This window comes from Pantherophis guttatus, chromosome 5 (genome assembly GCF_059756535.1).
Source record: "Pantherophis guttatus breed Tessera chromosome 5, ASM5975653v1, whole genome shotgun sequence".
In the NCBI taxonomy this organism is placed as follows: domain Eukaryota; kingdom Metazoa; phylum Chordata; class Lepidosauria; order Squamata; family Colubridae; genus Pantherophis; species Pantherophis guttatus.
This window is the reverse complement of record NC_142067.1, coordinates 93,082,478-93,108,592: the sequence shown is the minus strand read 5'-3', so window position 1 is coordinate 93,108,592 and position 26,115 is coordinate 93,082,478. Positions and strand designations below refer to the sequence as shown.

The 26,115-nt window shown below is 35.5% G+C and overlaps 2 protein-coding genes across 6 annotated transcripts in view; one reads left to right on the top strand and one right to left on the bottom strand.

Annotated features, from left to right (window-relative positions):
• The window catches only part of GABRG3 (gamma-aminobutyric acid type A receptor subunit gamma3), a 428,102-nt gene that overhangs the window by 216,952 nt on the left and 185,035 nt on the right, over nucleotides 1-26,115 (top strand). The window lies entirely within an intron of this gene.
• LOC148113522 (uncharacterized) lies at nucleotides 4,957-18,536 on the bottom strand. 4 transcript variants are annotated; one of them, XR_015728310.1, is made up of 5 exons: nucleotides 18,397-18,536; nucleotides 14,664-14,754; nucleotides 14,408-14,554; nucleotides 13,975-14,133; nucleotides 12,159-12,495 (listed from the first exon to the last, which is right to left on the bottom strand). XR_015728310.1 is itself a non-coding variant. In XM_087871580.1 (4 exons), the coding sequence occupies exons 1-4, from the start codon at nucleotides 18,454-18,456 to the stop codon at nucleotides 5,160-5,162; spliced, it is 303 nt and encodes a 100-aa protein (XP_087727706.1). In that variant the 5' UTR covers nucleotides 18,457-18,536; the 3' UTR covers nucleotides 4,957-5,159. The 4 variants fall into 4 exon arrangements, 2 of the variants coding, with proteins under 2 accessions (XP_087727706.1, XP_087727705.1); XM_087871580.1 differs by lacking the exons at nucleotides 12,159-12,495; nucleotides 13,975-14,133 and adding an exon at nucleotides 4,957-5,164; XR_015728311.1 differs by lacking the exon at nucleotides 13,975-14,133 and having other exon boundaries at nucleotides 18,397-18,534.

The following is a 26,115-nucleotide window of genomic DNA, read 5'->3' as shown; positions in this document are numbered from 1 at the left end:
TGAAGACCTGGTTATTTCGTAGCCTGGTCTAATGAGGGGGGGTTTTCTTAATAGTTTTTTAAACTGATTTTAAACTGTTTTAATTCGGACTTTTAATTTTATATTGTATTAATGTCATTGTGTTTTTTGTTGTTGTGAGCCACCCTGAGTCCATTGGAGATAGGGCAGCATATAAATCACATTAAACTTAAACTTAAATTTAAAATGAATCTTGCAAATTAGAGACTTTAAAAATAGGTCACTTCTGCATTTAGTGGTACCATGTTCCTATTGCTTGCCTACAATGTCCTTTCGGTGTATGATAAGACTGAAACAGTACCTGCGTACCCAGAAATTTTCTGAAAAGTAGTTCTAATTGTTATGATTTCAGCACAAAAACCTCCACAAAAGTTTATGAAGGGAAGAAACTCATTCAGTTATGCAATTTCCATTGGCTAACAAGCCATTTATTACAGCCTGAGATGTCCATTAATTCTTATTACTGATGTGCTTCTGTAGTTTTTGATCTGGCTTTGGGGAGAAATATTTAGTTATTATTATTTAATCTGAAAAGGCAGGTGTTTAGAGTGATGATGGTTTAGATGTTTTGTATCATGATTAAATACCTCACGTTGAAATAGAATTTCAGGTTAAAATATATCTGATTAAGCCTGGCTACAAAGCATGGAAGCCCGCCTGACTGTAGTTCACTGCTACTGGTATGTCACTGTTGTTAGGAAGAAAACATCTTTCTTTATGACACTGACGTAGTGAAATTATAATAATCAGGGACTAAAGAAAGGAAACAAAGACTGAGGTTCTGAAAAACACATTATGATAGATATGGACAACATGTGGTCTTCTAGTATTGAATCTCATCTTTTCCTAACATCACTATGGCTCATGAGCCCTTGAAGATGCATTGCAACAATATGTGAAAGTTGCATAGTGCCAACCTGATTCTAGTCTGTTTGGTTATATGTTTTTACATAAAATAATCCAGCATTATGTAAATATTGCCTAAATATCTATGAAGCTGCTAATAGTGGATTGTAAATCTAAGTATAGCACTGGTAATCTCTTCCCTGCATTTATTTTGAATTCATGTCAATAATTGTTGGGATGGCACTATATGGTTTATTAATGAACCGGGCTAATCTCGGTAGTAAATGAAGTAAGATTGAATCTGGTTAAGAGTGTATGGGAGATTATAAGCAAAATCAATTACTGTAGACCAAACTGAAAAATTAAGCCCACAGAAACACAAGCACATATATTGAAAGAAAGGCAATGGCATAGCACTTCCACATTATTGTGCATCAGAAATTCAGTTCATGAATTGAATATGATTGCTGAAATATAAAATACAAACACTTCCCCAGAATATTTTTTCTCTAAACTGGACTTTTCTCTTTTTATTTTCTCTTGAAAACAAAATGTAGTGTGATGAATATTTGTAATATGGACAAAGTATAATATGGACAAAGTGTGGCTTGTCTTGAAGCATGATTGCCTTAGTTGACATTCTATACATGAATATGAGTGTGTGGGTGCTACCTAATCACTGCTGGCCATGTTTCAGTGTCCATAGAGGACTGTCATTATCAAATCTGAGAAGACAAAACATGTATGAGGAAGAGGTCTACAAGAATGATGAGAAACTTATCTTAAGAAAACGTATATTGCTATTCACTTTAATGTGGGAAAAAAAACCATTCTGAAGCTTCAGATTAAGAAGCAAGACTGACTTCTGGACTGCTGCAATTTTGGCCATGTTTATCTAAAAATACCTCCCACTGTCTTCTACTGGACTTCTGCACAGCACTACCTTTCTAGCTGCTTTAAGAGAAAGAAAGAACAAAAAAAAACCTCTGTTAGTATAGTTTCCATAGAGACAGGAGCTGACAAGATTGTCTTGTTGCAACTATAAAGTTGAATGGACTTCAACTTTAGCTTCTATCCCTATGTAAAATAAATTATACACTTCAAAATAAGGGACTAAATTATATACTACATTAAATCTTTTTTCCTTTTTAATCCTGGATAATAAATAAGATGCTTTAACAAAAGCAGTTCTATGGAAGGCACAAATATTCTATGAAAGCTGATTTATTAATAAGAACAGTAATAAAAAATGCATGGCTTTCTAAAGCTAATAATAATACTATTCATCTGTTTCATGCAAACATGATGATGGTATTTCTCTTCTGGATATTTATTTGATAAGACTCATTGCTCTAAATACCCTGATAAACAACTTCATCTACCTCCATAATTAATGTTGCTACTTGGATACCATATAAATGTACCATGGCCTTCTTTGTTTTTGATACCCTCCAGAGTGACTTTAATGGAAATATAGTGAGTTGAAAACCACATACTTAAAGGACATTAAGTCTGGTGACAACTGTCTTATGGTATGTTAGCTAAATATAGAATATCTGGCATACAAAACATCCATAAAATGTACATTAAATTTTGGGATCAATTCAATTTAAAATGTGATTACTCTAGTGTTGCTACTGTAGAATAAATGACTATGTATAAGAAGAAGGAGCCCTGAAAACTGAAATTTATTCATTTTATTTATTTATTTATTTATTAAATTTTTATACCGCCCTTCTCCCGAAGGACTCAGGGCGGTGTACAGCCAAAATAAAAAAACCAACAATATAAAAGTTAAAAACAATTTAAAATTATTAAATAGTTTGGCCAATAATCTAAAATAAAATAACCCATTAAAATAATATTTTAGGCCAGCCCTGCTTGACGGAATAATAGTGTTTTAAGGGCGTGGCGAAAGGTACAAAGGTCAGGAATCCGATGAATCTCCGGGGGCAGCTCGTTCCAAAGGGCAGGTGCCCCCAAGCGAAGGCTCTCCCCCTGGGGGTCGCCAGCCGACACTGTCTAACCGACGGCACCCTGAAGAGACCCCCTCTGTGGGAGCGTACTGGTCGATGGGAGGCTATTGGAGGCAGAAGGCAGTCTCGTAAGTGAATTGAAGACTATTAGCATTATTTCCCATCTTTTTAATATGGCAAACATAGTATAACCAATATACACACACACTATATGTCAAAATTAAAATCAAAGAAACCCTCCAAAAGTCCCTGCAAAAATCTAAAATGACATACAGAGTTTCATGTCTTGCAGCCCATAGTTGTTCTTCTAAATATGCAGTGTGGCCTTTGGTGCCCAAAATGCTTGCGTATTCCTGCTCTAGTGTCCCTCAAATGTGAAATATGCTCTGCTTCCTCAACATCAGAAGTGGAATTGTATTTGAAAACAGTTATAGACCTTTTTCCATAGGGCTGGAACATTATAAAATATAATGTTATGCAGAAAGCTGAATTTGCACAAGAGATGATTTTGCGTTGATTTTAAATTTTATTGTTCATGATACTTCTGAGAAAACGGTGGGCACTTGATATCTGTATGTTGATCCTTGATTAAGCATTAGCTAAATTGCAATCAAAGAGATACCAGTTTTCTTTTCTTCCGAACTAATTAAATAGGTGTAGATGGTTAATTCTTGTATAAACAAGATGTTACTTCTTCAAGTTGATGATCGCTTCAATGTTTTGTGGAATAGCTTGAACAAAGGAAACCTACCCATAAAAATTCAATAAAATAATGACTGAAAGAAGAGGTTCAGAAATTGTCATAAGCAAGAACTATTATTTACTATAATGAAGGTGATTTTATTGATAGTTTTATTGATATTCAATTGATCAATAAATTCACAATAATTGAAAGTGTAGTTGCAAATAATTAAAGTGGATATATTGGAGTAAATATACATGTGCCAACTAAACACAAATGAAGACTGGACAGCCATATCTTTTTTTTTTTTAAGTTTTATTAACATAAACAAACATAAAACACAAATACATGTAAACACTTATACATTAACAAAGAGTCAATCGACTAACTTCTAGAAAACCTTCGCATCAGTGATTAATGTCCATTTAACCAATTTTCCTTAATCATACTATTTACAAATTCACTTGCTTATACCTTGATATATTCATTGAAGTTCAGCAGTATCTTTCTACAAACATATTAACCATTTATTTATACAATCCTACGGCTCATCTCATATATCTATTTCTACAGTTCTTGAGTTATGTTCTCCTAATGTCCTATGTTGTTGGCCCTATCCTTCTTTCTAACCATGTGTACCATTTTTGCCAAACTAAATAAAAGTCAGTGTTCTCTTTATCTTGGAGCTCTTTTGTGAGCCTATCCATCTCTGCGCATTCATTTATTTTTGTTATTATTTTTTCTTCTGTTGGTATTATCTCGGATTTCCAATTCTGAGCGTACACTATACGTGCCGCTGTCAATATGTGGATGGTAAGATATTTTATCTCCTTGGTACACTGTGGTGTAGTCATTCCAAATAGAAAGAGTTCTGGTTTCATTTCTACACTTTGCCTCATAGTTTCTTCGATTATTCTCTTAATCTCTTGCCAGTAGCGTTGTGCCTTCCTGCAAGACCACCAGAGATGGTAATATGTCCCCATTTGTGTCTTGCACTTCCAACACATTGGTGATGTGTTTGGAAACATTTTAGCCAAACGTGCCGGAGGAAGGTGCCATCTATAAAATATCTTGTATAAATTTTCTTTGTATGGAATCGACAGTGTCAGCCATATCTTTTTATAATGATGAAGACATGCTCAAAATGAAAACTCAAGCCATCACCATGCCAGGATAATTGTAATATTATTTGCATATTTATATAAATTGTTCCTGGGGAGCCTATGAATATGGTGAAGAAGATTGTTATTATTAAAAGTTGATTGGCAAGCCATTCAACTGACAGAATGCTCAAATTAATTCTTTGGTTGTATGCTTCTTCATTAACCAATACAGCATTCTGTTTGATTCCATTATTTAGTTTTTTGGTACCTATCCATCCCAATACATATTTTAATAAGTAGCAATGCCTAAACTGGCTGACATTTTTTTTTCATTTTTAAACAAATGGTTCATAAGAAGTTTCCAATTATTAATAAATGTAGAGAGTGTCTTTTGTCTAATCAAATAATTTAGTTTATCCATCTCAGCAAGATCTGTCAGTAACATCAACCATTCCTCTCTAGGGGGCAGTGTCAAATCTTTCCATTTCTGCAACAAGATCATATATTGAAATGATTTTTTTTCTGCTTATCCGTTTATCCTAAAAGAAAAAAAATCTGGCTTCAGTTGTATGTTTTTTTTATATCCCATCTTATTATTTTTGCAAATAATTCAAGGTGGTAACCATATCCATCACAACTCTCCCCCGCAATTTTTTTTTGTTTAGCTCTAAATTATGTAAACAAGTAAAGTTCATATTAAGTCACACCAAAAACACTCATTCCTCAGATATGAGGATGAACCTGTTAAGTAACATAAAAGCTTCAAGGGGAGGGATTCAGTTTTGATACCTTGCTTATCCTTGAAACATTGAAGTACCCTCCCACAGTCAACCAAGTTGACCTTGCTATCAATATCATTATTTTTTTAAATGAACAAGACAGGAATTTGGACAATATTTTTTTCTACAGAATCAATTTAGGAGTTTATTAAAGGACAGAAGTGTAGGCAATTACCAGTCATGAAGAAACAGAGACTCAAAAACAGTTGCTCTTATTTCATGTCCAAGAGAACCTTCCTAGAAATCTAGTAGATTAAGTACTTGATTATGATTCTTTCTGCACATGTATAAAGTGATGGTAGAAAAAATGATAAACTACTCAAAAATACTACATTTGTCTGACTAAACCAGAAACTGAAAAAAGTTACTTGAAAAAATGCAAATGCATTGATATCTTGTAAAAAGAAAAATGAATGAACTATTACAAATGAAGTTCAGCATTTGTATCAAATGCAAGCTCTATTTTTAGTGAATTTCTTGCTTACACTTTTCTCTTCATACATGCAGTATAATATAACCTGTTTGAGTGGGAGGACAGTTTTCACCTTGATATGATAATGCAGAAAGATGATGTCAAGGTGCTTATTATGAGAACTAGATCTTAAAGGAGGAATATCTAAGATATGCCTTTGTTAAAAGTTTAATGTTATACCTGTGAATGAAAGATGATTGCTGGGAGGCAGCAAGTGATTGGATATTTTGAAACTTAATGGGACCTTTTTTGAGTGTGAAGAGAAGAGACACAGCAACCACTTGCTGTGAGGATAGTGAGGAGAAAGGGAAAGAAAAAAATGTTTGCCTAGGGCAAAGGCTGGTGATTTCCCCAACATCTACACGTTTCAGACAGCTTTTTTTTTTAAAGACATGTCCTATCTTCAAGGACTTTTACTACAAGTAAAAATGATTTTTTTTTTTTTACAAATAAAAAGTTATGGTTTCCATTTACACTGCTGTAGCTTTCAGAAAGAACATAGCCACTGCCATTTTGAAGCAGCTAGTTAAAAAAACCAATAACAATAAAATAATAGTTTGATTTCCATTCCCTTATTTCTATCATCCTACTTCCCAGGGAGCCCAAAACATGTTAATTCAAAATTCAGGTCAAAAAATATTGTGAATCTTAATTCTTTTCTTGTTGGGAAGATTTATCTGTAGAAAAGATATAAGCAACATTTGAATCCAATGCAAGTAGATACAAGATAGAAAAATATTTTTGGACTTTCCTGGCTTATTGTTTAATTATATTTTCTACTGAGAAGAAATATTAAAAAATAATATTTTAAGTACTTTAACAGACTAACAGAGTTGGAAGGGACCTTGGAGGTCTTCTAGTCCTGCTCAGGCAGGAAGCCCTATACCATTTCAGACAAATAGTTGTCCAATCTCTTCTTAAAAACTTCCAGTGTTGGAGCATTCAGAACTTATGGAGGCAAGTTGATCCACTGATTAATTGTTCTAATTGTCAGGAAATTTCTCCTTAGTTCTAGGCTTCTCTCCTTGATTAGTTTCCATACATTGCTTCTTGTCCTGTCTTCAGGTGTAATGGAGATTAGGTTGACTCCGTCTTCTTTGTAGTATTCCCTTAGTTATTAAAGCACTGCTATCACATCACCCCCAGTCCTTCTTTTCATTAAACTAGACATATCCAATTCTAGCAACCATTTTTTATACTGTATATTTTAGCCTCCAGTCCCCTAATCATCTTTGTTTCTCTTCTCTGCACTCTTTCTACAGTAGAGTCTCAACATTTTTTTTTCACATTGTGGCAAACAAAACTGGATGCAATATTCCAAGTGTGGTCTTACTAAGGCATTAAAAAGTGGTATCAACACTTCATGTGATCTTGATTCTATCCCTCTATTAATGCAGCCTAGGACCGTGTTGGCTTTTTTGGCAGCTGTAGCACACTGCTGGCTCATATTTAAGTAATTGTCAACTAGGACTCCAAGATCCCTCTCACAATTACTATTATTGGACCAGGTACCATTTATACTATACCTGTGCATTTGGCTTTTCTTGCCTAAATGTAAAACCTTACTTTTTTCACCATTGAATTTCATTTTGTTAGATAGGGACCAATGTTCAAGTCTGTCAAGATCCTTCTGTATCTTAAGCCTATCTTCTGGAGTGTTGGCTATTCCTGTCAGCTTGGTGTCGTCTGCAAAATTGATGAGCTCCATATCTAACTCCTCATCTAAATCATTGATGAAGAAATTGAAGCGTACTGGACCAAAGACAGAGCCCTGGGGTACCCCACTTTTTTAAAGCTGAAACTGGTACAGAATATTGACAAATTCTGAGTCAATATTTGTTTTATAATTTCTCAAGTTTTCATCTGTGAAAATGGAGTGAGGAATACTGTCTTTATGAAAGTTCTCATAGATTGAAAAGTCCCTAAAAGGACAGATAGTTTTCTGACTTCTGAGAAGAGTTAAATAAAGCTCAGGTATTTCAAGTCATGGTAATGGAAAAATCTAATTGAAACATACATCTGCACTAATTCATGCTTGCTAATAGAATTTGCACAGACAATGTTCTTGATGGAATGAACTCAGATATTTTCAAGTTGTTATTGGTTGGCTGATTACCAAACAACCCTGAAGGTTAAACTACAAGGAAAAATTAAATGCTCAGATTTGACATGGTCCCTGCTCAAACTGTTTTATTGACTCATTTAATGAAGCGGTTCATCAAAATGGACAAATACTCTCAGATATAGATACTCTCAGTTTCATTGACATAATGATGCTTAGATTCTTTTATTAATTTCTAAGGAATTTCAAATACTTCTATAATTTTAGATGACTTCAATTGTAGGGCTTTTTTTTTTTGAATATTTGAAGTGTATTATTGTGAATGTAATATAGTCATCCATGTCTGTACTTCAGAAAGCAGATAAAATCTTCATCAGCTGGCATCCTTATTTTTTTCATTCGTGTGTAACGTAATCAAGCAAGTACACAAATGGAATGTGAAGGGTGCATAAATAAGCAATCAAATAAGAAAATGACAAAGTTAACGCTGGACCCATACCATTAACTCTAATATTGTGTGTGTATATATTGCAGTGTTGTAAAAACTCAATTACTAATTCTCAAATAATCCATCAGATAATATAACCAAGAAAGATACACATGCAGTTCACAATACTTTTTGCCACATTGCTTTAAAAATCTTTAAACTGGTTTAAGGAGTCAAACATAATGGCAGTCTTTAATAATACACTGCAATACAAACCTCAAATCTCATTCTTTGCAAGGAAAATTTTGGGATGGCAGAGTGATTCCCCCCCCCCCAGCAAATTAGATACTGAATCTGATAACCCTGACAACAACACCCACAAAAGACAAAAATATCACAGCATGCAAATTGAACCTGCAGCTATTTGAATAAAAGACATGAACAACCAACACAATTCAGATAAACAGAAATGGTAATTGTTCTTGTGACGGAAATGTTACTGCCAAACTGATTAAAATGTTATCATAAAATGAATACTTACACATAAATGCAATGAAATATTAGATAGAAAAACAATTAGGGGGATGGTAGAAAGATTAAATTGCATTTTGAAAGCAAGAGTCTGGCTCTTTGTAATTCCTGAGATAAAACCTGTTGCAAGACTAAATATAATGACTTCTAATACATGCTAAAATAAAAGCCACACAGAAATGCAACTTTTATTTTAATGTGCAATATTTCATATAGCCTTTCTTTATGTAACTGAATATTATTTCCAAAAAAGTAGTGTGAATAAAAATGTTCATTTTATCTAGATTTTAAGTTTATTTCTCCATATCCATTTAGGTAGTCAGAAGATTTGAGGGTATACAACTGAAGATATATATCTATAATCAAATATAGATTATAAATTGGATCTATTTAGAACATCAGTTTCTATTACTATTAATTTCTCTCAAATGACAATTTAAATGCCAAGTAAACCCAACTGTGGGTTACTTAAAGATTCAAATGCTGTCAGCTGCTCTTTCTCTTGAGATCTAAGTATATAAATGATATTTCAAAGAATATACAATTCATACATGTAGTCACAGTGATCTTTTAAATGTATGGTCAACATATAGTAAATGAAAAAATAATCATTGTCACTGCTCAATCTTGGGACAAAAAGAATGATAATAGTTTATTTCCCACTGTGTAGACATTGGGAATATTGATACTTTTGCATTTTATTTCTGAAAATATAATGTAAGAGCCTGAAAAAATGTTCTTTTCTTTTTCCTGGTCTAGGGTAACTGGTGGTAGCAAGAGTAGTGGTGGAAGAAAACTATGGCTACCTTACAAATGTTAAAGACAACATTTTTACAAATGTAAAAGTTGTAAAATTCAAGTCCTGAAGTTTTGAAATGTGCTTTTGCTTATTATTATTATTATTATTATTATTATTATTATTATTATTATTATTATTATTATTATTTATTAAATGTATTTGCCACCCATCTTGTTTCAAAGTGATTCTAGGTAGCTCACAACACACACACACACACACACACACACACACACACACACACACACACACACACACACATATCTATCTTTAGCTAGGTTCTTCCTACATAAACCAAGATTTTTATGCAGCCCTAGTTCAGTGAAATCACAATCCACTAGTTTCTAGGCTTTTTTCAGGCAGCCAGCAAGCACCCTGCTGCCATAATAGGGCTGCATAAAAATCTTGGTTTACGTAGGAAGAACCTGGCTAAAGAGAAATACACATAAAGGCCTATGAAAAGAAAAGAAAACATATATATTTGTTTTCGTAGATTTTCACAGGTATAGGTATGCAAGCTTTGCTCGCACAAGCATGAAGCCGAAGACACCAGCCTGAAGATGATGAGTGGGACCTCATCGAAACGTCGCCAAGATACTCTCAATCTTACACGGGAAAAGACCCGAATACACCAAGACTTGCATACCTATACCTGTGAAAATCTACGAAAACAAATATATATATATATGTGTGTGTGTGTGTGTGTACACACACACACACACACACACACACACACACACACACACACACACATATATATATATATATATATATATATATATATATATATATATATATGTAGGTCTTTGGTTATTCGGGTCTTCTCCCACGTAAAATTGGAAGTGTCTTGGCGACGTTTCGACGAAGTCTCATTCGTCATCTTCAGGCTGGTGTTCTCAGCTTCGTGCTTCCAGGAACAATGTGAGATCGCAGCTGTCTCTTCCTTTTAACTGCTAGTGGGGGTGTGAGCTGATTGGGTGGGAACTTGGCTGTGTTCTGATTGGGTTGAGGTGTGTTCTGATTGGTTAGGGGCTTGGCTGTGCTCTGATTGGATGGGGGGTTGGTTGTGCTGTATGTGGTGGGGCAGGCGGTGCATGGGATTTCATATACTCCTTGATTTTCTAACTCAATTTTGTCTTTGGGGTTCCTTAGGATGGTGGATATTTTTCGGTTTGTGCAGAATGCTGTCTTGATGTTATGTTATGCTAAAAATTAGAATTAGAATTAGAGTTAGAAAATCAAGGAGTATATGAAATCCCATGCACCGCCTGCCCCACCACATACATCGGACAAACCAACAGACGAATAAGTGCACGCATAGAAGAACACAAGAACTCAGTCAGAAAAGAGGAACCAACTTCTTCCCTGGTCCAACACCTTAAAGCCACAGGACATGATATTGACTTTAAAAAGACCAAAACTATCGCCAAAACTGAACACTTTAACAACAGAATAATCAGAGAAGCCATCGAGATAGAAAAACGCCCACACAGCATGAACAAATGGGACGATACCTCCCGCCTACCAGCCATTTGGAAACCCGCCCTTATTGACAAACGAGTCCCTAACACGATGAATGACACCAGACCCACACTCACGAGAGCCACACAGGATGTCACCACCACACATCCACGCAGAAAGCAGACTCAAACCCACGCTGATAATGAGCCACGACCAAGGACCAGAAGCCAGACCGCAGCTGCATCATTAGCCACTTTAAACCCCTCCAATCCATACATGAAGCAGACTGACACCCACCATGAAGAGCTCGCACGGCCACAAACACGAAGCCAAACAACAACAACGCAGCTCACCAGCTCAAATCCCCCTGCAACTCAGACTAAGCTGAGCACAACCAAGCCCCCACCCAAACAGAACACACCCCCAGCCAATCAGAGCACAACCAACCCCCCATCCAATCAGAGCACAGCCAAGCCCCTAACCAATCAGAACACACCTCCACCCAATCAGAACACAGCCAAGTTCCCACCCAATCAGCTCACACCCCCACTAGCAGTTAAAAGGAAGAGACAGCTGCGATCTCACATTGCTCCTGGAAGCACGAAGCCGAGAACACCAGCCTGAAGATGACGAATGAGACTTCGTCGAAACGTCGCCAAGACACTTCCAATTTTACATGGGAGAAGACCCGAATAACCAAAGACCTACATACAAACACCCGCGAAAACCTGAGAAAACAAATATATATATATATATATATATATATATATATATATATATATATATATATATATATATATATAATCATCAAATATAAATATACAGACAGAATAAAATCATTGACAGAAGATGAAGAAGGGAGCAATCAGATGCACAGGAGGGTGAGGGGGATTATCTCTTAATCAATCAGATACCATTTGAAGCACCACTCCAATTGGGGCCCAAAGCCATCTGGCAGAACCATGTCTTAAGGCTCTTATGGAAAGTCAGATGGGCGGGAGCCAATTTTAAAACATAATTATTTTATCTTATTTCTTAGGTTAAAAAATTAGGGATCTATTCCTTCATCTTCATAGCTCTGTGTGCCAGGAGTCACAATATTATGAAGAATTTCCTACACCATTAAAAATAACATAAAAATAAGATTTGATCTAGTATGTCCTGCTCAGCTTGGTTTTAATTGAAGTAAAATATGATGGCGATTCTGTTGCATGCAGGTTCTTCTTTTTGTAATGTAGAGCATCAGTTGTGTGGGAAATACATAGCAGCAGGACCAAATGAGTAAAAGAGACTCTTACTGCTCCCCAATAGCATGATTTCAATGAAATTTGCACACTTCAACCTGTATTGTGGTTAGAGGAAATTCATTTGTCACCATCATTTCAAATTACTATTAACATGGCATTCATTAATATATAACGGGAGGACAAATTTGGAGCTATGACACTAATGGTAATCCTTAGAAGAAACAAAGTCAGTGTGCAATGTCATTAATGTGCATGCAATATATTCTTGCGATTTTGGATTTGGAGGATTTTAAGCTGGGATTTTAGCCAGGATTTTAAGTATTTCAATTAACAGACTTTTAATGATTCAGGAAAACACCCGAGATTTTAACTTTTTGCATGTGTGTGTATATATATATATATATAATAAATATATATATATATAGTCTTGGCGTATTCAGGTCTTTTCCCGTGTAAGATTGAGAGTATCTTGGCGACGTTTCGACGTTATTCCATCTACTAATCAAGATGTAACAACACAGCCAACCAACCTGCTTACAACAACAGAGCCAGCAGTCCACACCTCCCCACTAGTATTTATAGAGAGACGGCATCTCCGATCACGCTTTGCTCGCACAAGCACGAAGCCAAAGACACCAGCCTGAAGATGACGCGTGGGACCTTGTCAAAAAGTCGCCAAGATACTCTCAATCTTACATGGGAAAAGACCCGAATACGCCAAGACCTGTACCCGTGAAAATCTACAAAAACAAATATATGTATGTATGTATGTTTTCTTTTCTTTTCATAGGCCTTTATGTGTATTTCTTTTTAGCCAGGTTCTTCCTACGTAAACCAAGATTTTTATGCAGCCCTAGTTCAGTGAAATCACAATCCACTAGTTTCTAGGCTTTTTTCAGGCAGCCAGCAAGCTCTCCCAATGGGAAGCTGGGTGCTTGCTGGCTGCCTGAAAAAAGCCTAGAAACTAGTGGATTGTGATTTCACTGAACTAGGGCTGCATAAAAATCTTGGTTTACATAGGAAGAACCTGGCTAAAGATATATATATATTCCAAAATTAATGTTGTTAAGTGAGACCTTTGTTAAGTTAATGTTGCCCCGTTTTACAACCTTCTTGACTCCCTTGTTAAGTGAATCACTGCAGTTGGTAAGTTAGTAACCCGGTTGTTAAGTGAATCTGGCTTCCCCATTGACTTTGCTTGTCAGAAGGTTGCAAAAGGGGATCACATGACCCTGGGATGCTGCAACCATCATAAATATGAATAAAATGCCAAGCGCCTGAATTTTGATCACATGATCATGTGGCTGCTGTAAAGGTTGTGCCTGTGAAAAATGGTCATAGGTCACTTTTTTTCAGTGCTGTTGTAACTTTGACTGGTCACTAACCAATCTGATGTAAGTTAAGGACTACCTGTACTCATTGCATAATTGCCTTTTGGTATATGCAACATTAATGACGGTGCCAAAAGAAATAATGAGACATTTAAAGCATGAGATAAGAAAAAGAAAAGAAAATGTTAGTAACAATGTTTACTCTGAGTCTTCAAATCTTAATGTCTTTAGAAACCATCCTACCTTCTACCATGTCCCTATACAGCTTTGTACATTGTCTTTTATTCTTTAGTTGAACTGCCATAAAGGTGAATTAATTCCTGGGTGGCAAGCAATCAAGTCCCCATTCAGCCATGAAGCTTATTGTTTGGCCTTCAGTCAATTAATGCTTTTCATCTTAACCTAAATTAAGAGATTATCATGTCAAAATGCTGAACACAGAGGAAGAGAAACATATTGCTCTCTGGCAAAGTTAGGGAAATAGTAGAATATAAATAGTTTTATAATAATTGCTTCACACACGTCCCCCCCACTCCTTTTTTCATTTATCAAATATCAGAAGATAAGATTTTGAATGACTCAGTTTGTAGAAAACCATTAGTGTACAATGAATGTTATGTGGAAAATCTCTGAAGAATTCATTGGGAAAATAAGATGATATAATATAAATTCTTACCATGAATAGTTTCAGACTTTCCTGTGTATGAAATGTACCTCATGAAATGGATTATCAGTAATGCCACTGTGAAGGCAATGGAGAATGGATTTTTAAAAAAATGAATGAATATCTCCAAGCAAAGAAATGAATGGTTTGGACTATCACCTGAGAGAAACAAGAGGGAAATAGATTGTTGTTTTTCTCCTAATTTTCACAGAGGAAAAAAACTCAGTTATATCTGGCTTTTTGTACATAAATCTTTATGTGTTCTTACCTAAAACATATATTTTAAAAAATATATGTTGAGATTTGCCTCTTCTAAAATGATTTGATTGGCACATCTTTGGCACATCGTTTGGGGCATCCTGAGGAAGGCAAAAAAAAAAAAAACCACAACAATCAACAGTCAACATGGCAGTGTACCTAAACAGGCTTTGATTGTGTAGTCACAGGCACAATCTTGACCTTTTTCACACATTAACATACATGATAAGGCCCTGAACTGTCCCTCCCCTTTTTTTGCTTGTTTTTAAGGGATGCTCAGATGTAGATGTGTAAATCCGAGTCCAAAACAAAAACAAAGGAGAGTAATATTTAAAATGTTTCGGACAGAAAGGAAATGACTAAGAAGAAAGGGAATTAATTAAAATGTTCATGTTAACTTTCTATTTTCTTTTAAATATTTGGCAGAGCATATAATATCACAGCCAAACTTTGATTCCTGACATTCTTCCTGTCCATTACTGTGGCATGCCTGTCCAAACTATTGAACAACCTGTTGCCTGTAATTAAGTTTATTTTTTCAAATGATCAGAAAAACTGGAAAGAAATGCATCATTTTTTAAATGTAAGGACCTTCCCTTTGTTGCAAATGTCAGGCAATATCCTGCTTTGAAAATCTCTGAGGTCAAATAACTGCCTTATTTATTTATTTATTTATTTATTTAGTCGCATTTCTATCCCCACTCTTTCCCACAAACACACAATGTTTTCCTATAAATTGGATGGTGAGTTATCTTTCAATAACACTTGGATTTCCTGACTTGCTTGTGCTAAATCAGGAATTGATTATGTAATTTTGTTAGTTTTTAAAAGATTTATCAATCACCTCAATCAGGTATATTCAACTCAATAATAATAGTAAGAATGCAAAGATGTTCTGGACAATCCCAATTTTTACAAACCCAATTTCTTTGTTTGAAAGAAAAGTTGGTAACAAAGAACCTTCAATTAATTTCTATTTCACTTTGCAAGTACTAATTATCTTTCTCAATGCCCCCACCCCTTTATCAGAAATCCGGTCCCTTTTTAAGGCTAGATAATGGCACGATTGCTCTGGGGTTAACATATGTATGGTTCAGGATTTGACATTTATTTGTTTGTTTATTTATTTATTTATTTTATTTATTTGTAATATTTTTATGCTCACCCATCTTAAGCCAAACTCTGGGCAGTTTCCAACCCCAAAAAATAAAAACAATATATCAACAAAATAAAACATTAAAACAAAAAAGTATTGATGAGCAATACTTTTAACTGAGGAAGTCAAACTAATCAGTTAAACCATAATTCTAAGAAATTAACATTCTATCACTAGGATTTGAATCATCTAAAAGAGCCTAGTTTGGAATTATAGTCAAAAAAGAGAGATGGCAGTTGCCGTAAAAGAATCTTGAATGGATAAAGGAACAACTACTGAATTACAAGGAAACAAAAAAGTATGAAAACAAAAGAGTGTTGATTGCAAGATTTTTCAAGAAGTTACAGTAAATAACAGATAGAATGACAATTCCTAGCTACTGATTAAATTCAAACCGATATTTTTGTTTGATTATAGATAGCTGGAAATTTAAAAGAGGAACAGAGTAAAATGGAAATAATTATATGAACTGGTGCATCAGGAAAACTGTACTACTAATTTTGATTGTACAATTGGTATTATTTTAATTCTAAGGTCAGTTCTAGGAGGTTATAAGTATGTTATTCACTTATTCAGTTACACATACAGTTATAAGTATGTATTCAAGTGAACAAAAAGATGGACATATATAAGTAACCACTTTCAACATTCAGACAATTCCACTTGTGATTAACATTTCAGTTATACAGAATAGTTTGCAAACCAGCAGAATTTAGTTTTTAATCATAAATCACCTAAACCATTTCCATGAATCATATGTTCATTTGATGATGTATTCTTGATCCTTACCATATTCACTTGGATAAAAATCCCACTGATTTACTCTGAAGTAAGTATATTGAGAAATAAACATTTATTTCTGCATTGAAGTAGTAAGAAATCAATTTTTATTGAATACGCATTCTGAATTAATCCTTTTTGAATATATTCAGGAAATATCATAAAATGTTTTCTGTAATCTGTATTTATCTAAAGAAATAAACACTGATAAATTATATAGCATACTGCATTGTTCCATTCTAGATTTATTCATAATCTTTGTCTTCCATCATCAGTATTGATGATGTTGTCCAGATGATTTGGATTTAAGCGTCTATCAGCCCCAGGATAGCAAATGATTATAGTTGTCTAAAAAACCCGAAGGCACTAGTTTTTCTTATGAAGCCACATTTCTCAAATTCTTAGTTATGAAAGTTATTGAAGAAACTTGAAAAAAATCCCATCGTGATATCTGTCCTTATTTTGTCCAGGCACAATTAAAAAGACCACCATGGTAAGATATTCTGTGTAGGATAAAGCAGTTTTTCTTGACTTCAGGTACTTTAACCCATCAAGAAACACTGTGATAAAAAAAAAAAAGATAATGAAGAGGCTTTTCTGGATTCAGGATTCTGCAGATATTCAGCCTATGAGCTAAAGGGATTTGACTAAGTCTACCATCTATCCCTGTCATGGGTGTAGTCTGAAAGTAATAAAATGAGCTTAGCAAAACATAAAACCTGAATATGCCTTTTCATACAACATGAACCACTTTTACAGAAAGCGTATTTTGATTGAATAGTTAACTTGAGGAAGCATGTTAGCCAAATATATTGGTGTTATGGGAATCAAATAAAATTGCAAAAGCTCTCTCCTGTTATAATAAATCAAGTTTCTGAATTTTTACACTCAGGAAATCTAATAGATCAGTAATCCCAAAGGTAATTTGCCTTGTTATCAAAGTGTTGTGCAAGTCAGCAGCCAATTATTTGAGAGAACGAAATCCAGAATCCTATGATTACATAACAAGCATAAATTGTCCTTAAACTAGTGAAAATGAAGGAGGGAATAAAACAAGCAGATACCTTTTTAACTGTATTCTGCCTTGAGGATTTATTTGTGATCAATAGTTTTACAGATTAAAGAGCCATGAAAGGGACAAAAATATCCCACTTTATGGAAATTTAAGTTTCCTCACTCACAAAATGCTGCTTTTACTGTTTGAAGTTCCTTAGTTGTAGCACTCAGCAAATTACAAAGATTACTTTTTTGACACCACTCAGGGATATTGTCATCTCCTTATACTACACACCTGAAACTTTTTTTTTATGCATTGTGCAGTAATATTTGACCGATAGCTAAAAAGCAAAGAGCCAGTTTGTTGCATATAGAGTGAGTTTGAAGTACGGTAGTAGTTAAGGTACTGGGCTAGAAATGGAGAGACCAAGTTTTCTAGCCTTGCCTTAGGCACAAAGCCAGCTGGGTGACGTTGGGCCAGTCCCTCTCTTTCATCCCTAGGAAGAATGAACTAGTGGCAAGTCACTTCTGAAAATCTTGTCAAGAAAACTGCAGGAACTGGTTCAGAGAGTCACCAGAAGACAACACTGAGTTGAAGGTATAAAAAGAAAAAAGACAGGAAAAGGAAAGAAAGGAAAGAAAGGAAAAAAAGAGACGACCTGTCCTATGGCATTGGCATGATTCAGATAAAAATATGATTGAAAGGCTTCCTGCCAAATGAAGGCAGGAAATAACAAATCTACTGATTAAAACAAAACACAGGGGTGGGCAACCTGTCTGCATTTTTAGAAGGTTTGGTTAATCAGAATACCAGGGACCGAGGAATTACATGCTGATCAAGCAATCCATGTGTATTTCTAGGCGACTCCATGCTGTCTACAGGTAATTTTCATTAGCAAAGAGCAAATTCTCTAGTACAGAGAGAGAACATAGCTGAATTCTGGAAAGGAACCTGTTGTGATGTTACTATAACAACTGGGGAAACTGTTACTGTGATAGCAGAAGGTTACTATGGCAACAGAAGGCAACTTTTGTAATTTGAGGAAGTAGGAAAGAACATTGCTATTACCTCTAATGTCAGCCAGGTAATTAGTACAATACAAGAGCATGTCTATAGTGCCAAAGTTGCCAGATGTGCTTTATTGCTAACTATATTTTTAGAAACAAAGAAATTAGGTACGGAACTGCATATTTTCCCCAAATCATAGTCTGGATATCTTCTGGTGGGGCTTGTATTTGATATTAATGTATTCAATTTCCATTAGTAATACCAGAGTTTTTTTTCCTCTTACAAGTAAATTCAATATATTCAAATGAAAGCACTGGGAACATAATTAAATTGCTTAATATCACAATATTTCTAGTCCTTCCTTTCTGTTTATCCATCTATCCTGCCAACAGCCAATCAGTCAACCAGATACCTATACATAACAGAAGGTTGGAAACTTAAAGCTGAATAACTTAGTGACAGCAAATCTGCATGGCAAATAAAAATATTTAAACATGTTTCATTTTAAATAACAATATTTTTGGAATAGATGTGCTATAAGACTAGATAGACTTAGAACAATGATAAATTATCTAACACTGGTTTGATCCTTTGATCAGTGTCATTTGAAAAAACACAGACTATGCAGCTAGTATATTAGAAGAACTTTTTTTTTCTTTCTGATAATTCAACACATGACACTAACAAATATGAGTTATGACCTAAAATATAAAAACAAAAACTCTGCTGGATCAGACTAAATATGTACAGTACCTTATCCTACAATTTTTTTCCTTCAGTACCATCTAGGGTGTGCATTAAGATTAGCTGGAAAAGTCTGGCTTGTGGGTTTCACAGCTGGGTTTGGCTGATGGTCCAATAGGACAGGGGTCTCCAACCTTGGCAACTTTAAGCCTAGAGGACTTCAACTCCCAGAATTCTGGGAGTTAAAGTCTGCCAGGCTTAAAGTTGCCAAGGTTGGAGACCCCTGCAATAGACTAGGCAGGGTTAAGGCCTTCTCAATGGCAGTGAACCTATGGAATGTTCTTCTAAGAGATTCTCAATATTACCATTCTGCCTTCTTTTAGAAAAGAGTTGACAGTACAACATTTACAGGACAGGTTGTTCAGGATTAGTTTGCCCTTATAAAGTTGACTTTTTATGTTTTTGTTTTTCAGTTTGAATATTACTTTAAATTGTGATAATGATGAAGATGTAGATGCAGATAATGCAATATTGGTTTTTTATTGCAGCAGTTTTATTTAAGGAAGGCCAAAAAAAAAACAAAAACCATTTTGGGCCCCATGCTTTGGGCTTAGGAGGGGAAGGAGGGGGAGGGGGGAGGACAATTTCATAAAAAGGAATGTATTGAAATAGACTTCCTTCCACTATTTAAATATCCTTCTCAGCAGGAAATGAGCGGCCTACTACATCATAATTAAGGCATCTTCTTGAGAACTAGTATCCCAAAAGCTTTACCTTTCATAAAATATGCTCAAAATGACGCTATAGAGCACTGTACACCAGAATAACTAGACATAAGAACAGTTTTTCCTGAACGCCATCACTCTGCTAAACAAATAATTCCCTCAATACTGTCAAACTATTTACTAAATCAGCACTACTATTAATCTTCTCATCATTCCACTAATGACTGAATGACTGTAACTTTGTTGCTTGTATCCTTACAATTTATATTGATGGTTTCCTAATATGGTTTGATTGCTTATTTGTACCCTATGACTATCATTAAGTGTTGTACCTTATGATTCTTGATGAATGTATCTCTTCTTTTATGTACACTGAGAGCGTATGCACCAAGACAAATTCCTTGTGTGTCCAATCACACTTGGCCAATAAAATTCTATTCTAAATTTGTCTAATCTGCTTTTGAAGTCATTTTTGTGGTATGTTTCACTGCATTCTGAAGTTTAAGATACGTATTTCAAACTGAAATGAACCATATAATTCTTATGAAACATGATGGGAAACATCCATTGTGAAAATGCTATCATTATAGGGAATGGATAGATCTGGTCAATGTTTTTCTGTTTTGTATCTATGAATTCATAAATCCATTCTAACAAAACTTTGAATTTACATGTCTTTCTTTAAGAGAATCCACATGGTAAATTAGATTCACACTGTATGTGTGTGTGTATGTAAGTTTATCATTAAAATATGGTTTGTAAATGTTCAGTTTTGATATGTTTTAAGACAAACAATACTGAAGCTGGAAAGTAACAAAACGTGCATTTGGATTTGCACATTGTTCAGAAAACACAAATCATCTCATTTCCAAATACAGGGTGTTTTTTTTTTTTTTAATCAATTAAACCTTCGGCATTTCTAAATAACCATTATGTCATCTTATCTAAAAATGATCATCATGATGGAAAGAGAAGGGAAGTTTTGCAGTGACCTAAAATCACGTTTTAATGCTAGGTTACTCAGAAGTAAATGCCACTGATGTCAGTATAACATACTCCATAGAATATATATATTTAAGACTACTGTCTTGGAAACTTAATATATTATTTTGGTTCACGGGTTTAACACAAAGAGAATCTCTGTGTTACAAAACTTTATGTATATAGACTATAAATGTTATTCATATCTTTCTACTAAGTTTGAGAGATGGGATTTTGTTGGATTCATATAAGAATGGAAAATGGATTGAAGTAAATGCAATCATAAACAAATATTAAAGATAAAAGTAGGATATGCTAAATACTGAACCACAAGGATTTTAAAAAAGTCAGTTCAACTGGTGCCAGCATGAGAATTGTAAACATATATTACAGTAATATGCAAAAGTTTTAATGTAGACAAGTTCTTTAATGAACTCCAGATAATCAGATCTGGTTGACAAATTCTGTCCTTAGAAAGGACACTGCTGTTTTATCTTGCAAAACAGTCCTCCATATAAACTGATAGATATAGTCTTGAGGACAACATATTGTACACTTGATTCTAATAGGTTGTCCTCAAGACTATATCTATCAGTTTATATGGAGGACTGTTTTGCAAGATAAAAGAAGTTCATCTGATTCTCAACTTTAGATTAAACATATCTGACTAATGAATTGGAATTCTAAAAGACCAAGACTGCTGCCCTTATCATTCTTCTGAACAAAGTTGCTACTCTGAAATAACACAGATAGGCACATTTTGGAGGGTAGCCATAGGTCTGGTGACCCAACAAGTTGCTGTGACACAGTTAATGCTGATATATTTCTTATTTATTAAGCTGGGGACAATAGATTTCCCACCCACCCTCATTAACTGAACAGGCATTCATCAGCAGTTACAGGGAATTGCATGCAAGCCACTAATATCATTCCTATATGGAAATAGACTAGCACACTTTTCACTTGTTAAAAGGTGTTCATGATTAATGGGATTCACATGGATTTCATTTCATCCTCATAACATCAACTCTGTAAAGTAGTTTGGACAGAGAGATAAATGGGCCAAAGTAACCCAGTCATTTCCATGACTGAGGGTAGAACTGAACATTGTCCTCCATTTTATTCCAACATCTTAATTTTAACTAGAATGGCTCTCCTGCTCATCAGCAAATTATATCATTTTCCTCTGATCGTAATAGAAATACTTTGCCAAGCAGTTCTTTCATAGTGCACCACACTCTTTTTCCCCATACCAAAACATAAGTGACTTTAATACAAAACAGGAATTCCTACTCATAAATCCAACAAATACTGAATAAACATTTTTGTATTCTCTCAGAATTCCATTCCTTACATCCAAAGTCCCTAATAATGCTTTCTATATTCTTTTTCATCTATTTCAAAGTCTTGGCTTAGGTCCTTACTATGTTCCTACAAAGAGATGTCCTAACAGGCCAATTGTCGTAGTTATCACCTCTTCAACAACCACCTATCTCAAATTGTTGTTTTTTTCCCCACATTAGTTCCATCTCCCAGAAAGCGTTATTGTTGTTGTTAGTCACGAACTCCTTCCGACCCATCGCTACCCCATGGACAATGTTTCTCCAGGTCTTCCTTTCCTCTACCATCCCCCAGAGTCCATTTAATCTCATGCCGACTGCTTTAGTGACTTCATCCAGCCACCTCATTCTCTGTCATCCCATTCTTCTTTTGCCCTCAATCGTTCCCAGCATTAGGCACTTCTCCAGTGAGTCCTTCCTTCTCATTAGGTGGCCAAAGTATTTGAGTTTTATCTTCAGGATCTGGCCTTCTAAAGAGCAGTCAGGGTTGATCTCCTCTAGGACTGACAGTTTGATTGCCTTGCAGTCCAAGGGACTCGCAGGAGTCTTCTCCAGCACCATAGTTGAAAGGCCTCAATTCTTTGACACTCAGCCTTCCTTATGGTCCAACTTTCACAGCCATACATTGCAATTGGGAAAATATACACAGTTTTGTTGGCAGGGTGATGTCTCTGCTTTTTAGTATGCTGTCTAGATTTGCCATAGCTTTCCTCCCCAGGAGCAAGTGTCTTTTAATTGCTTGGCTGTAGTCCCCATCTGCGGTGATCTTGGAGCCCAGGAAAATAAAATCTGTCACTACCTCCATTTCTTCCCCCTCTATTTGGAAGGAATTGAAAGGGCCGGATGCCATGATCTTAGTTTTCTTAATTTTGAGTTTCAAGCCAACTTTTGCACTCTCCTCCTTTACCTGCATCAAGAGGCTCTTTAGTTCCTCTTCACTTCACTTTCTGCCATTAGAGTGGTATCATCTGCATATCTGAGGTTGTTGATATTTCTCCTGGAAATCTTAATTCCAACTTGTGATTATCTAACCCCGCCTTTCTCATTATGTGTTCTGTATATAAGTTAAATAGGCAGGATGACAGTATACAGTCTTGCCAACCTCCCTTCCAAATTTTAACCAATCAGTGATTCCGTGTCCAGTTCTCACTGTTGCTTCTTGACCTACATATAGGTTTCTCAAGAGACAAATAAAATGATCTGGTGCTCTCATCCCTTTAAGAACTTGCCACAATTTGTTGTGATCCACACAATCAAAGGCTTTAGCACAGTCAATGAAGCAGAAATATATGTTTTTCTGGAACTCCCTAGCTTTCTCCATGATCCAATTTGCTGGCAAATTGAGTGTAGCACTTTTACTGCATCATCTTTCAAATTTTTGAATAGCTCAGCTGGAATACTGTCAACTTCACTAGTTTTGTTGTTGCTCAGACTTCCTAAGGCCCATTTGACTTCACATTCCAGGATGTCTGGCTTGAGGTCAGTGACCACCCCGTTGTGGTTATCAGGAACATTAAGCACATTCTTGTATAGTTCTTCTGTGTAATTTTGCCACCTCTTCTTAATCTCTTCTGCTTCTGTTAGGTCCCTCCCATTTTGGTCCTTTATCATGCCCATCTTTGCATGAAATGTTCCCAATTTTCTTGAAGAGATCCCTGGTCATCCCTATTCTATTGTTTTCTTCTATTTCTTTGCATTGTTCATTTAAGAAGGCATTCTTATCTCTTTTAGCTATTCTCTGGAATTCTGCATTCAATTGGGTGTATCTTTCTCTTTCTCCCTTGCCTTTCGCTTCTCTTCTTTCCTCAGCTATTTGCAAAGCTTCCTCAGACAGCCATTTTGCTTTCTTGCATTTCTTTTTCTTTGGGATGGTTTTAGTTGCTACTTGTTGTACAATGTTGTGGACCTCCATCCATAGTTCTCCAGGCACTCTGTCTATAAGATCTAATTCCTTGAATCTATTTGTCACCTCTACTGTATATTCATCAGGGATATGATTTAGTTCATACCTGAGTGGCCTAGTGCTTTTCCCTACTTTCTTCAATTTAAGCCTAAATTTTGCAACGAGAAGCTCATGAACTGAGCCACAGTCAGCTCCTGGTCTTGTTTTTACTGACTGTATAGAGCTTCTCCATCTTTGGCTGCAGAGCACATAGTCAATCTGATTTCTGTGTTGACCGTCTGGTGATGTCCATGTGTAGAGTCGTCTCTTGGGTTGTTGGGAAAGAATGTTTGCTATGACCATCATATTCTCTTGACAAAATTCTACCAGCCTGTGCCCTGCTTCATTTTGTACTCCAAGGCCAAACTTGGAGTACAAAATTATGTCATTCCAGTTATATTTTGGCTTCCTACTTTAGCATTCCAATCCCCCATGATGATAGGGACATCATTTTTTGGTGTTAATTTTATAAGGTGTTGTAGGGCTTCATAGAACTGGTCAACTTCATCCCCTTCAGCATCAGTGGTTGGGGCATAGCCTTGGACTACTGTGATGTTGAATGGTTTGCCTTGGATTCGAACCGAGATCATTCTGTCATTTTGGGGATTGTATCCCAGTACTGCTTTTCCTGCTCTTTTATCGATTATGAAGGTTACTCCATTTCTTCTGAGGGATTCTTGCCAACAGTAGTATACCTGATGGTCATCTGAATTAAATTCACCCATTCCTGTTAATTTTAGTTCGCTGTTTCCTAAGATGTCGATGTTCAGTCTTGTCATCTCTTGTTTGACCGTGTCCTTGCCTTGATTCATGGTTCTTACATTCCAGGTTCATATGGAGTACAGATCTTTACAGCATTGGACTTTTCTTTCACCACCAGATACATCCACAGTCGAGCATCCTTTCGGCTTTGGCCCAGTTGCTTCACTTTTCTGGCACTACTAGTACTAGCCCTCTGCTTTTCCCCAGTAGCATATTGGACACCTTCCGGCCTGAGGGGCTCAACTTCCAGCATCATATCTTTTTGCCTTTTGGTATTGTCCATGGGGTTTTCATGGCAAAGATACTGGAGTAGGCTGCCATTTCCTTCTCCAGTATCCCAGAAAGTATCCTAGAAAGTAGTTGTGTCTTAATAAATGAAGAACACATACTTCTTCAAGTCTTGGAGTTCTCAAGGTCTAGCATTTCGAGCCTAGAAAAGGTTAGACAGCAATAAATAAGAGCTTCCAGCTTTTATAATTATCTTCACAGAAAAAGTAGGTAGGTGTAGAGAAAGGAGCCTTTGGTATAGCAAGAAAAGAATTCTAAATGTCCATGTTGTTACAACCACAACTTTACACAGAATCCAATGCCATTCACGGAACTCCTACTCTAATAATAATTCTATGAAGTATTCTACCTCTTCTCAACATCTCACAAATCTAATTCATATGTTTTGTCCCAAAGGTCTACAACAGATTTTAGGAAAAGTTGCTGACAGATTTCTCCCTCCTGTTTCCACCATGGAAAGTAATTCTATTAATAGAAAACAGAGATGGAATCTTATCTTTTTCTTGCAGCAACCAAATCTTATCAGTTTCTGTGATCTAAAAATATGTTTTTCCTCTTTCTAGATCTCTTTAAAATACATATAAAGTAAAATAACAGTGAAGTGTGCTGTGGAGCCCTTGGTGATACTCTTAGCAGTTAAATTACAGATTTTTAAATCTCACAGGTTTAAAAATATGATCAGTTAAATAATTTTAAAGGTTGACATTTAAAATAGGAGAGTGCAAAACTTGAATGGATAATGTGGGTCAATAAAGTTTCAGTAAATTCACCAATTAAAACAAACACATAAATTCACCTC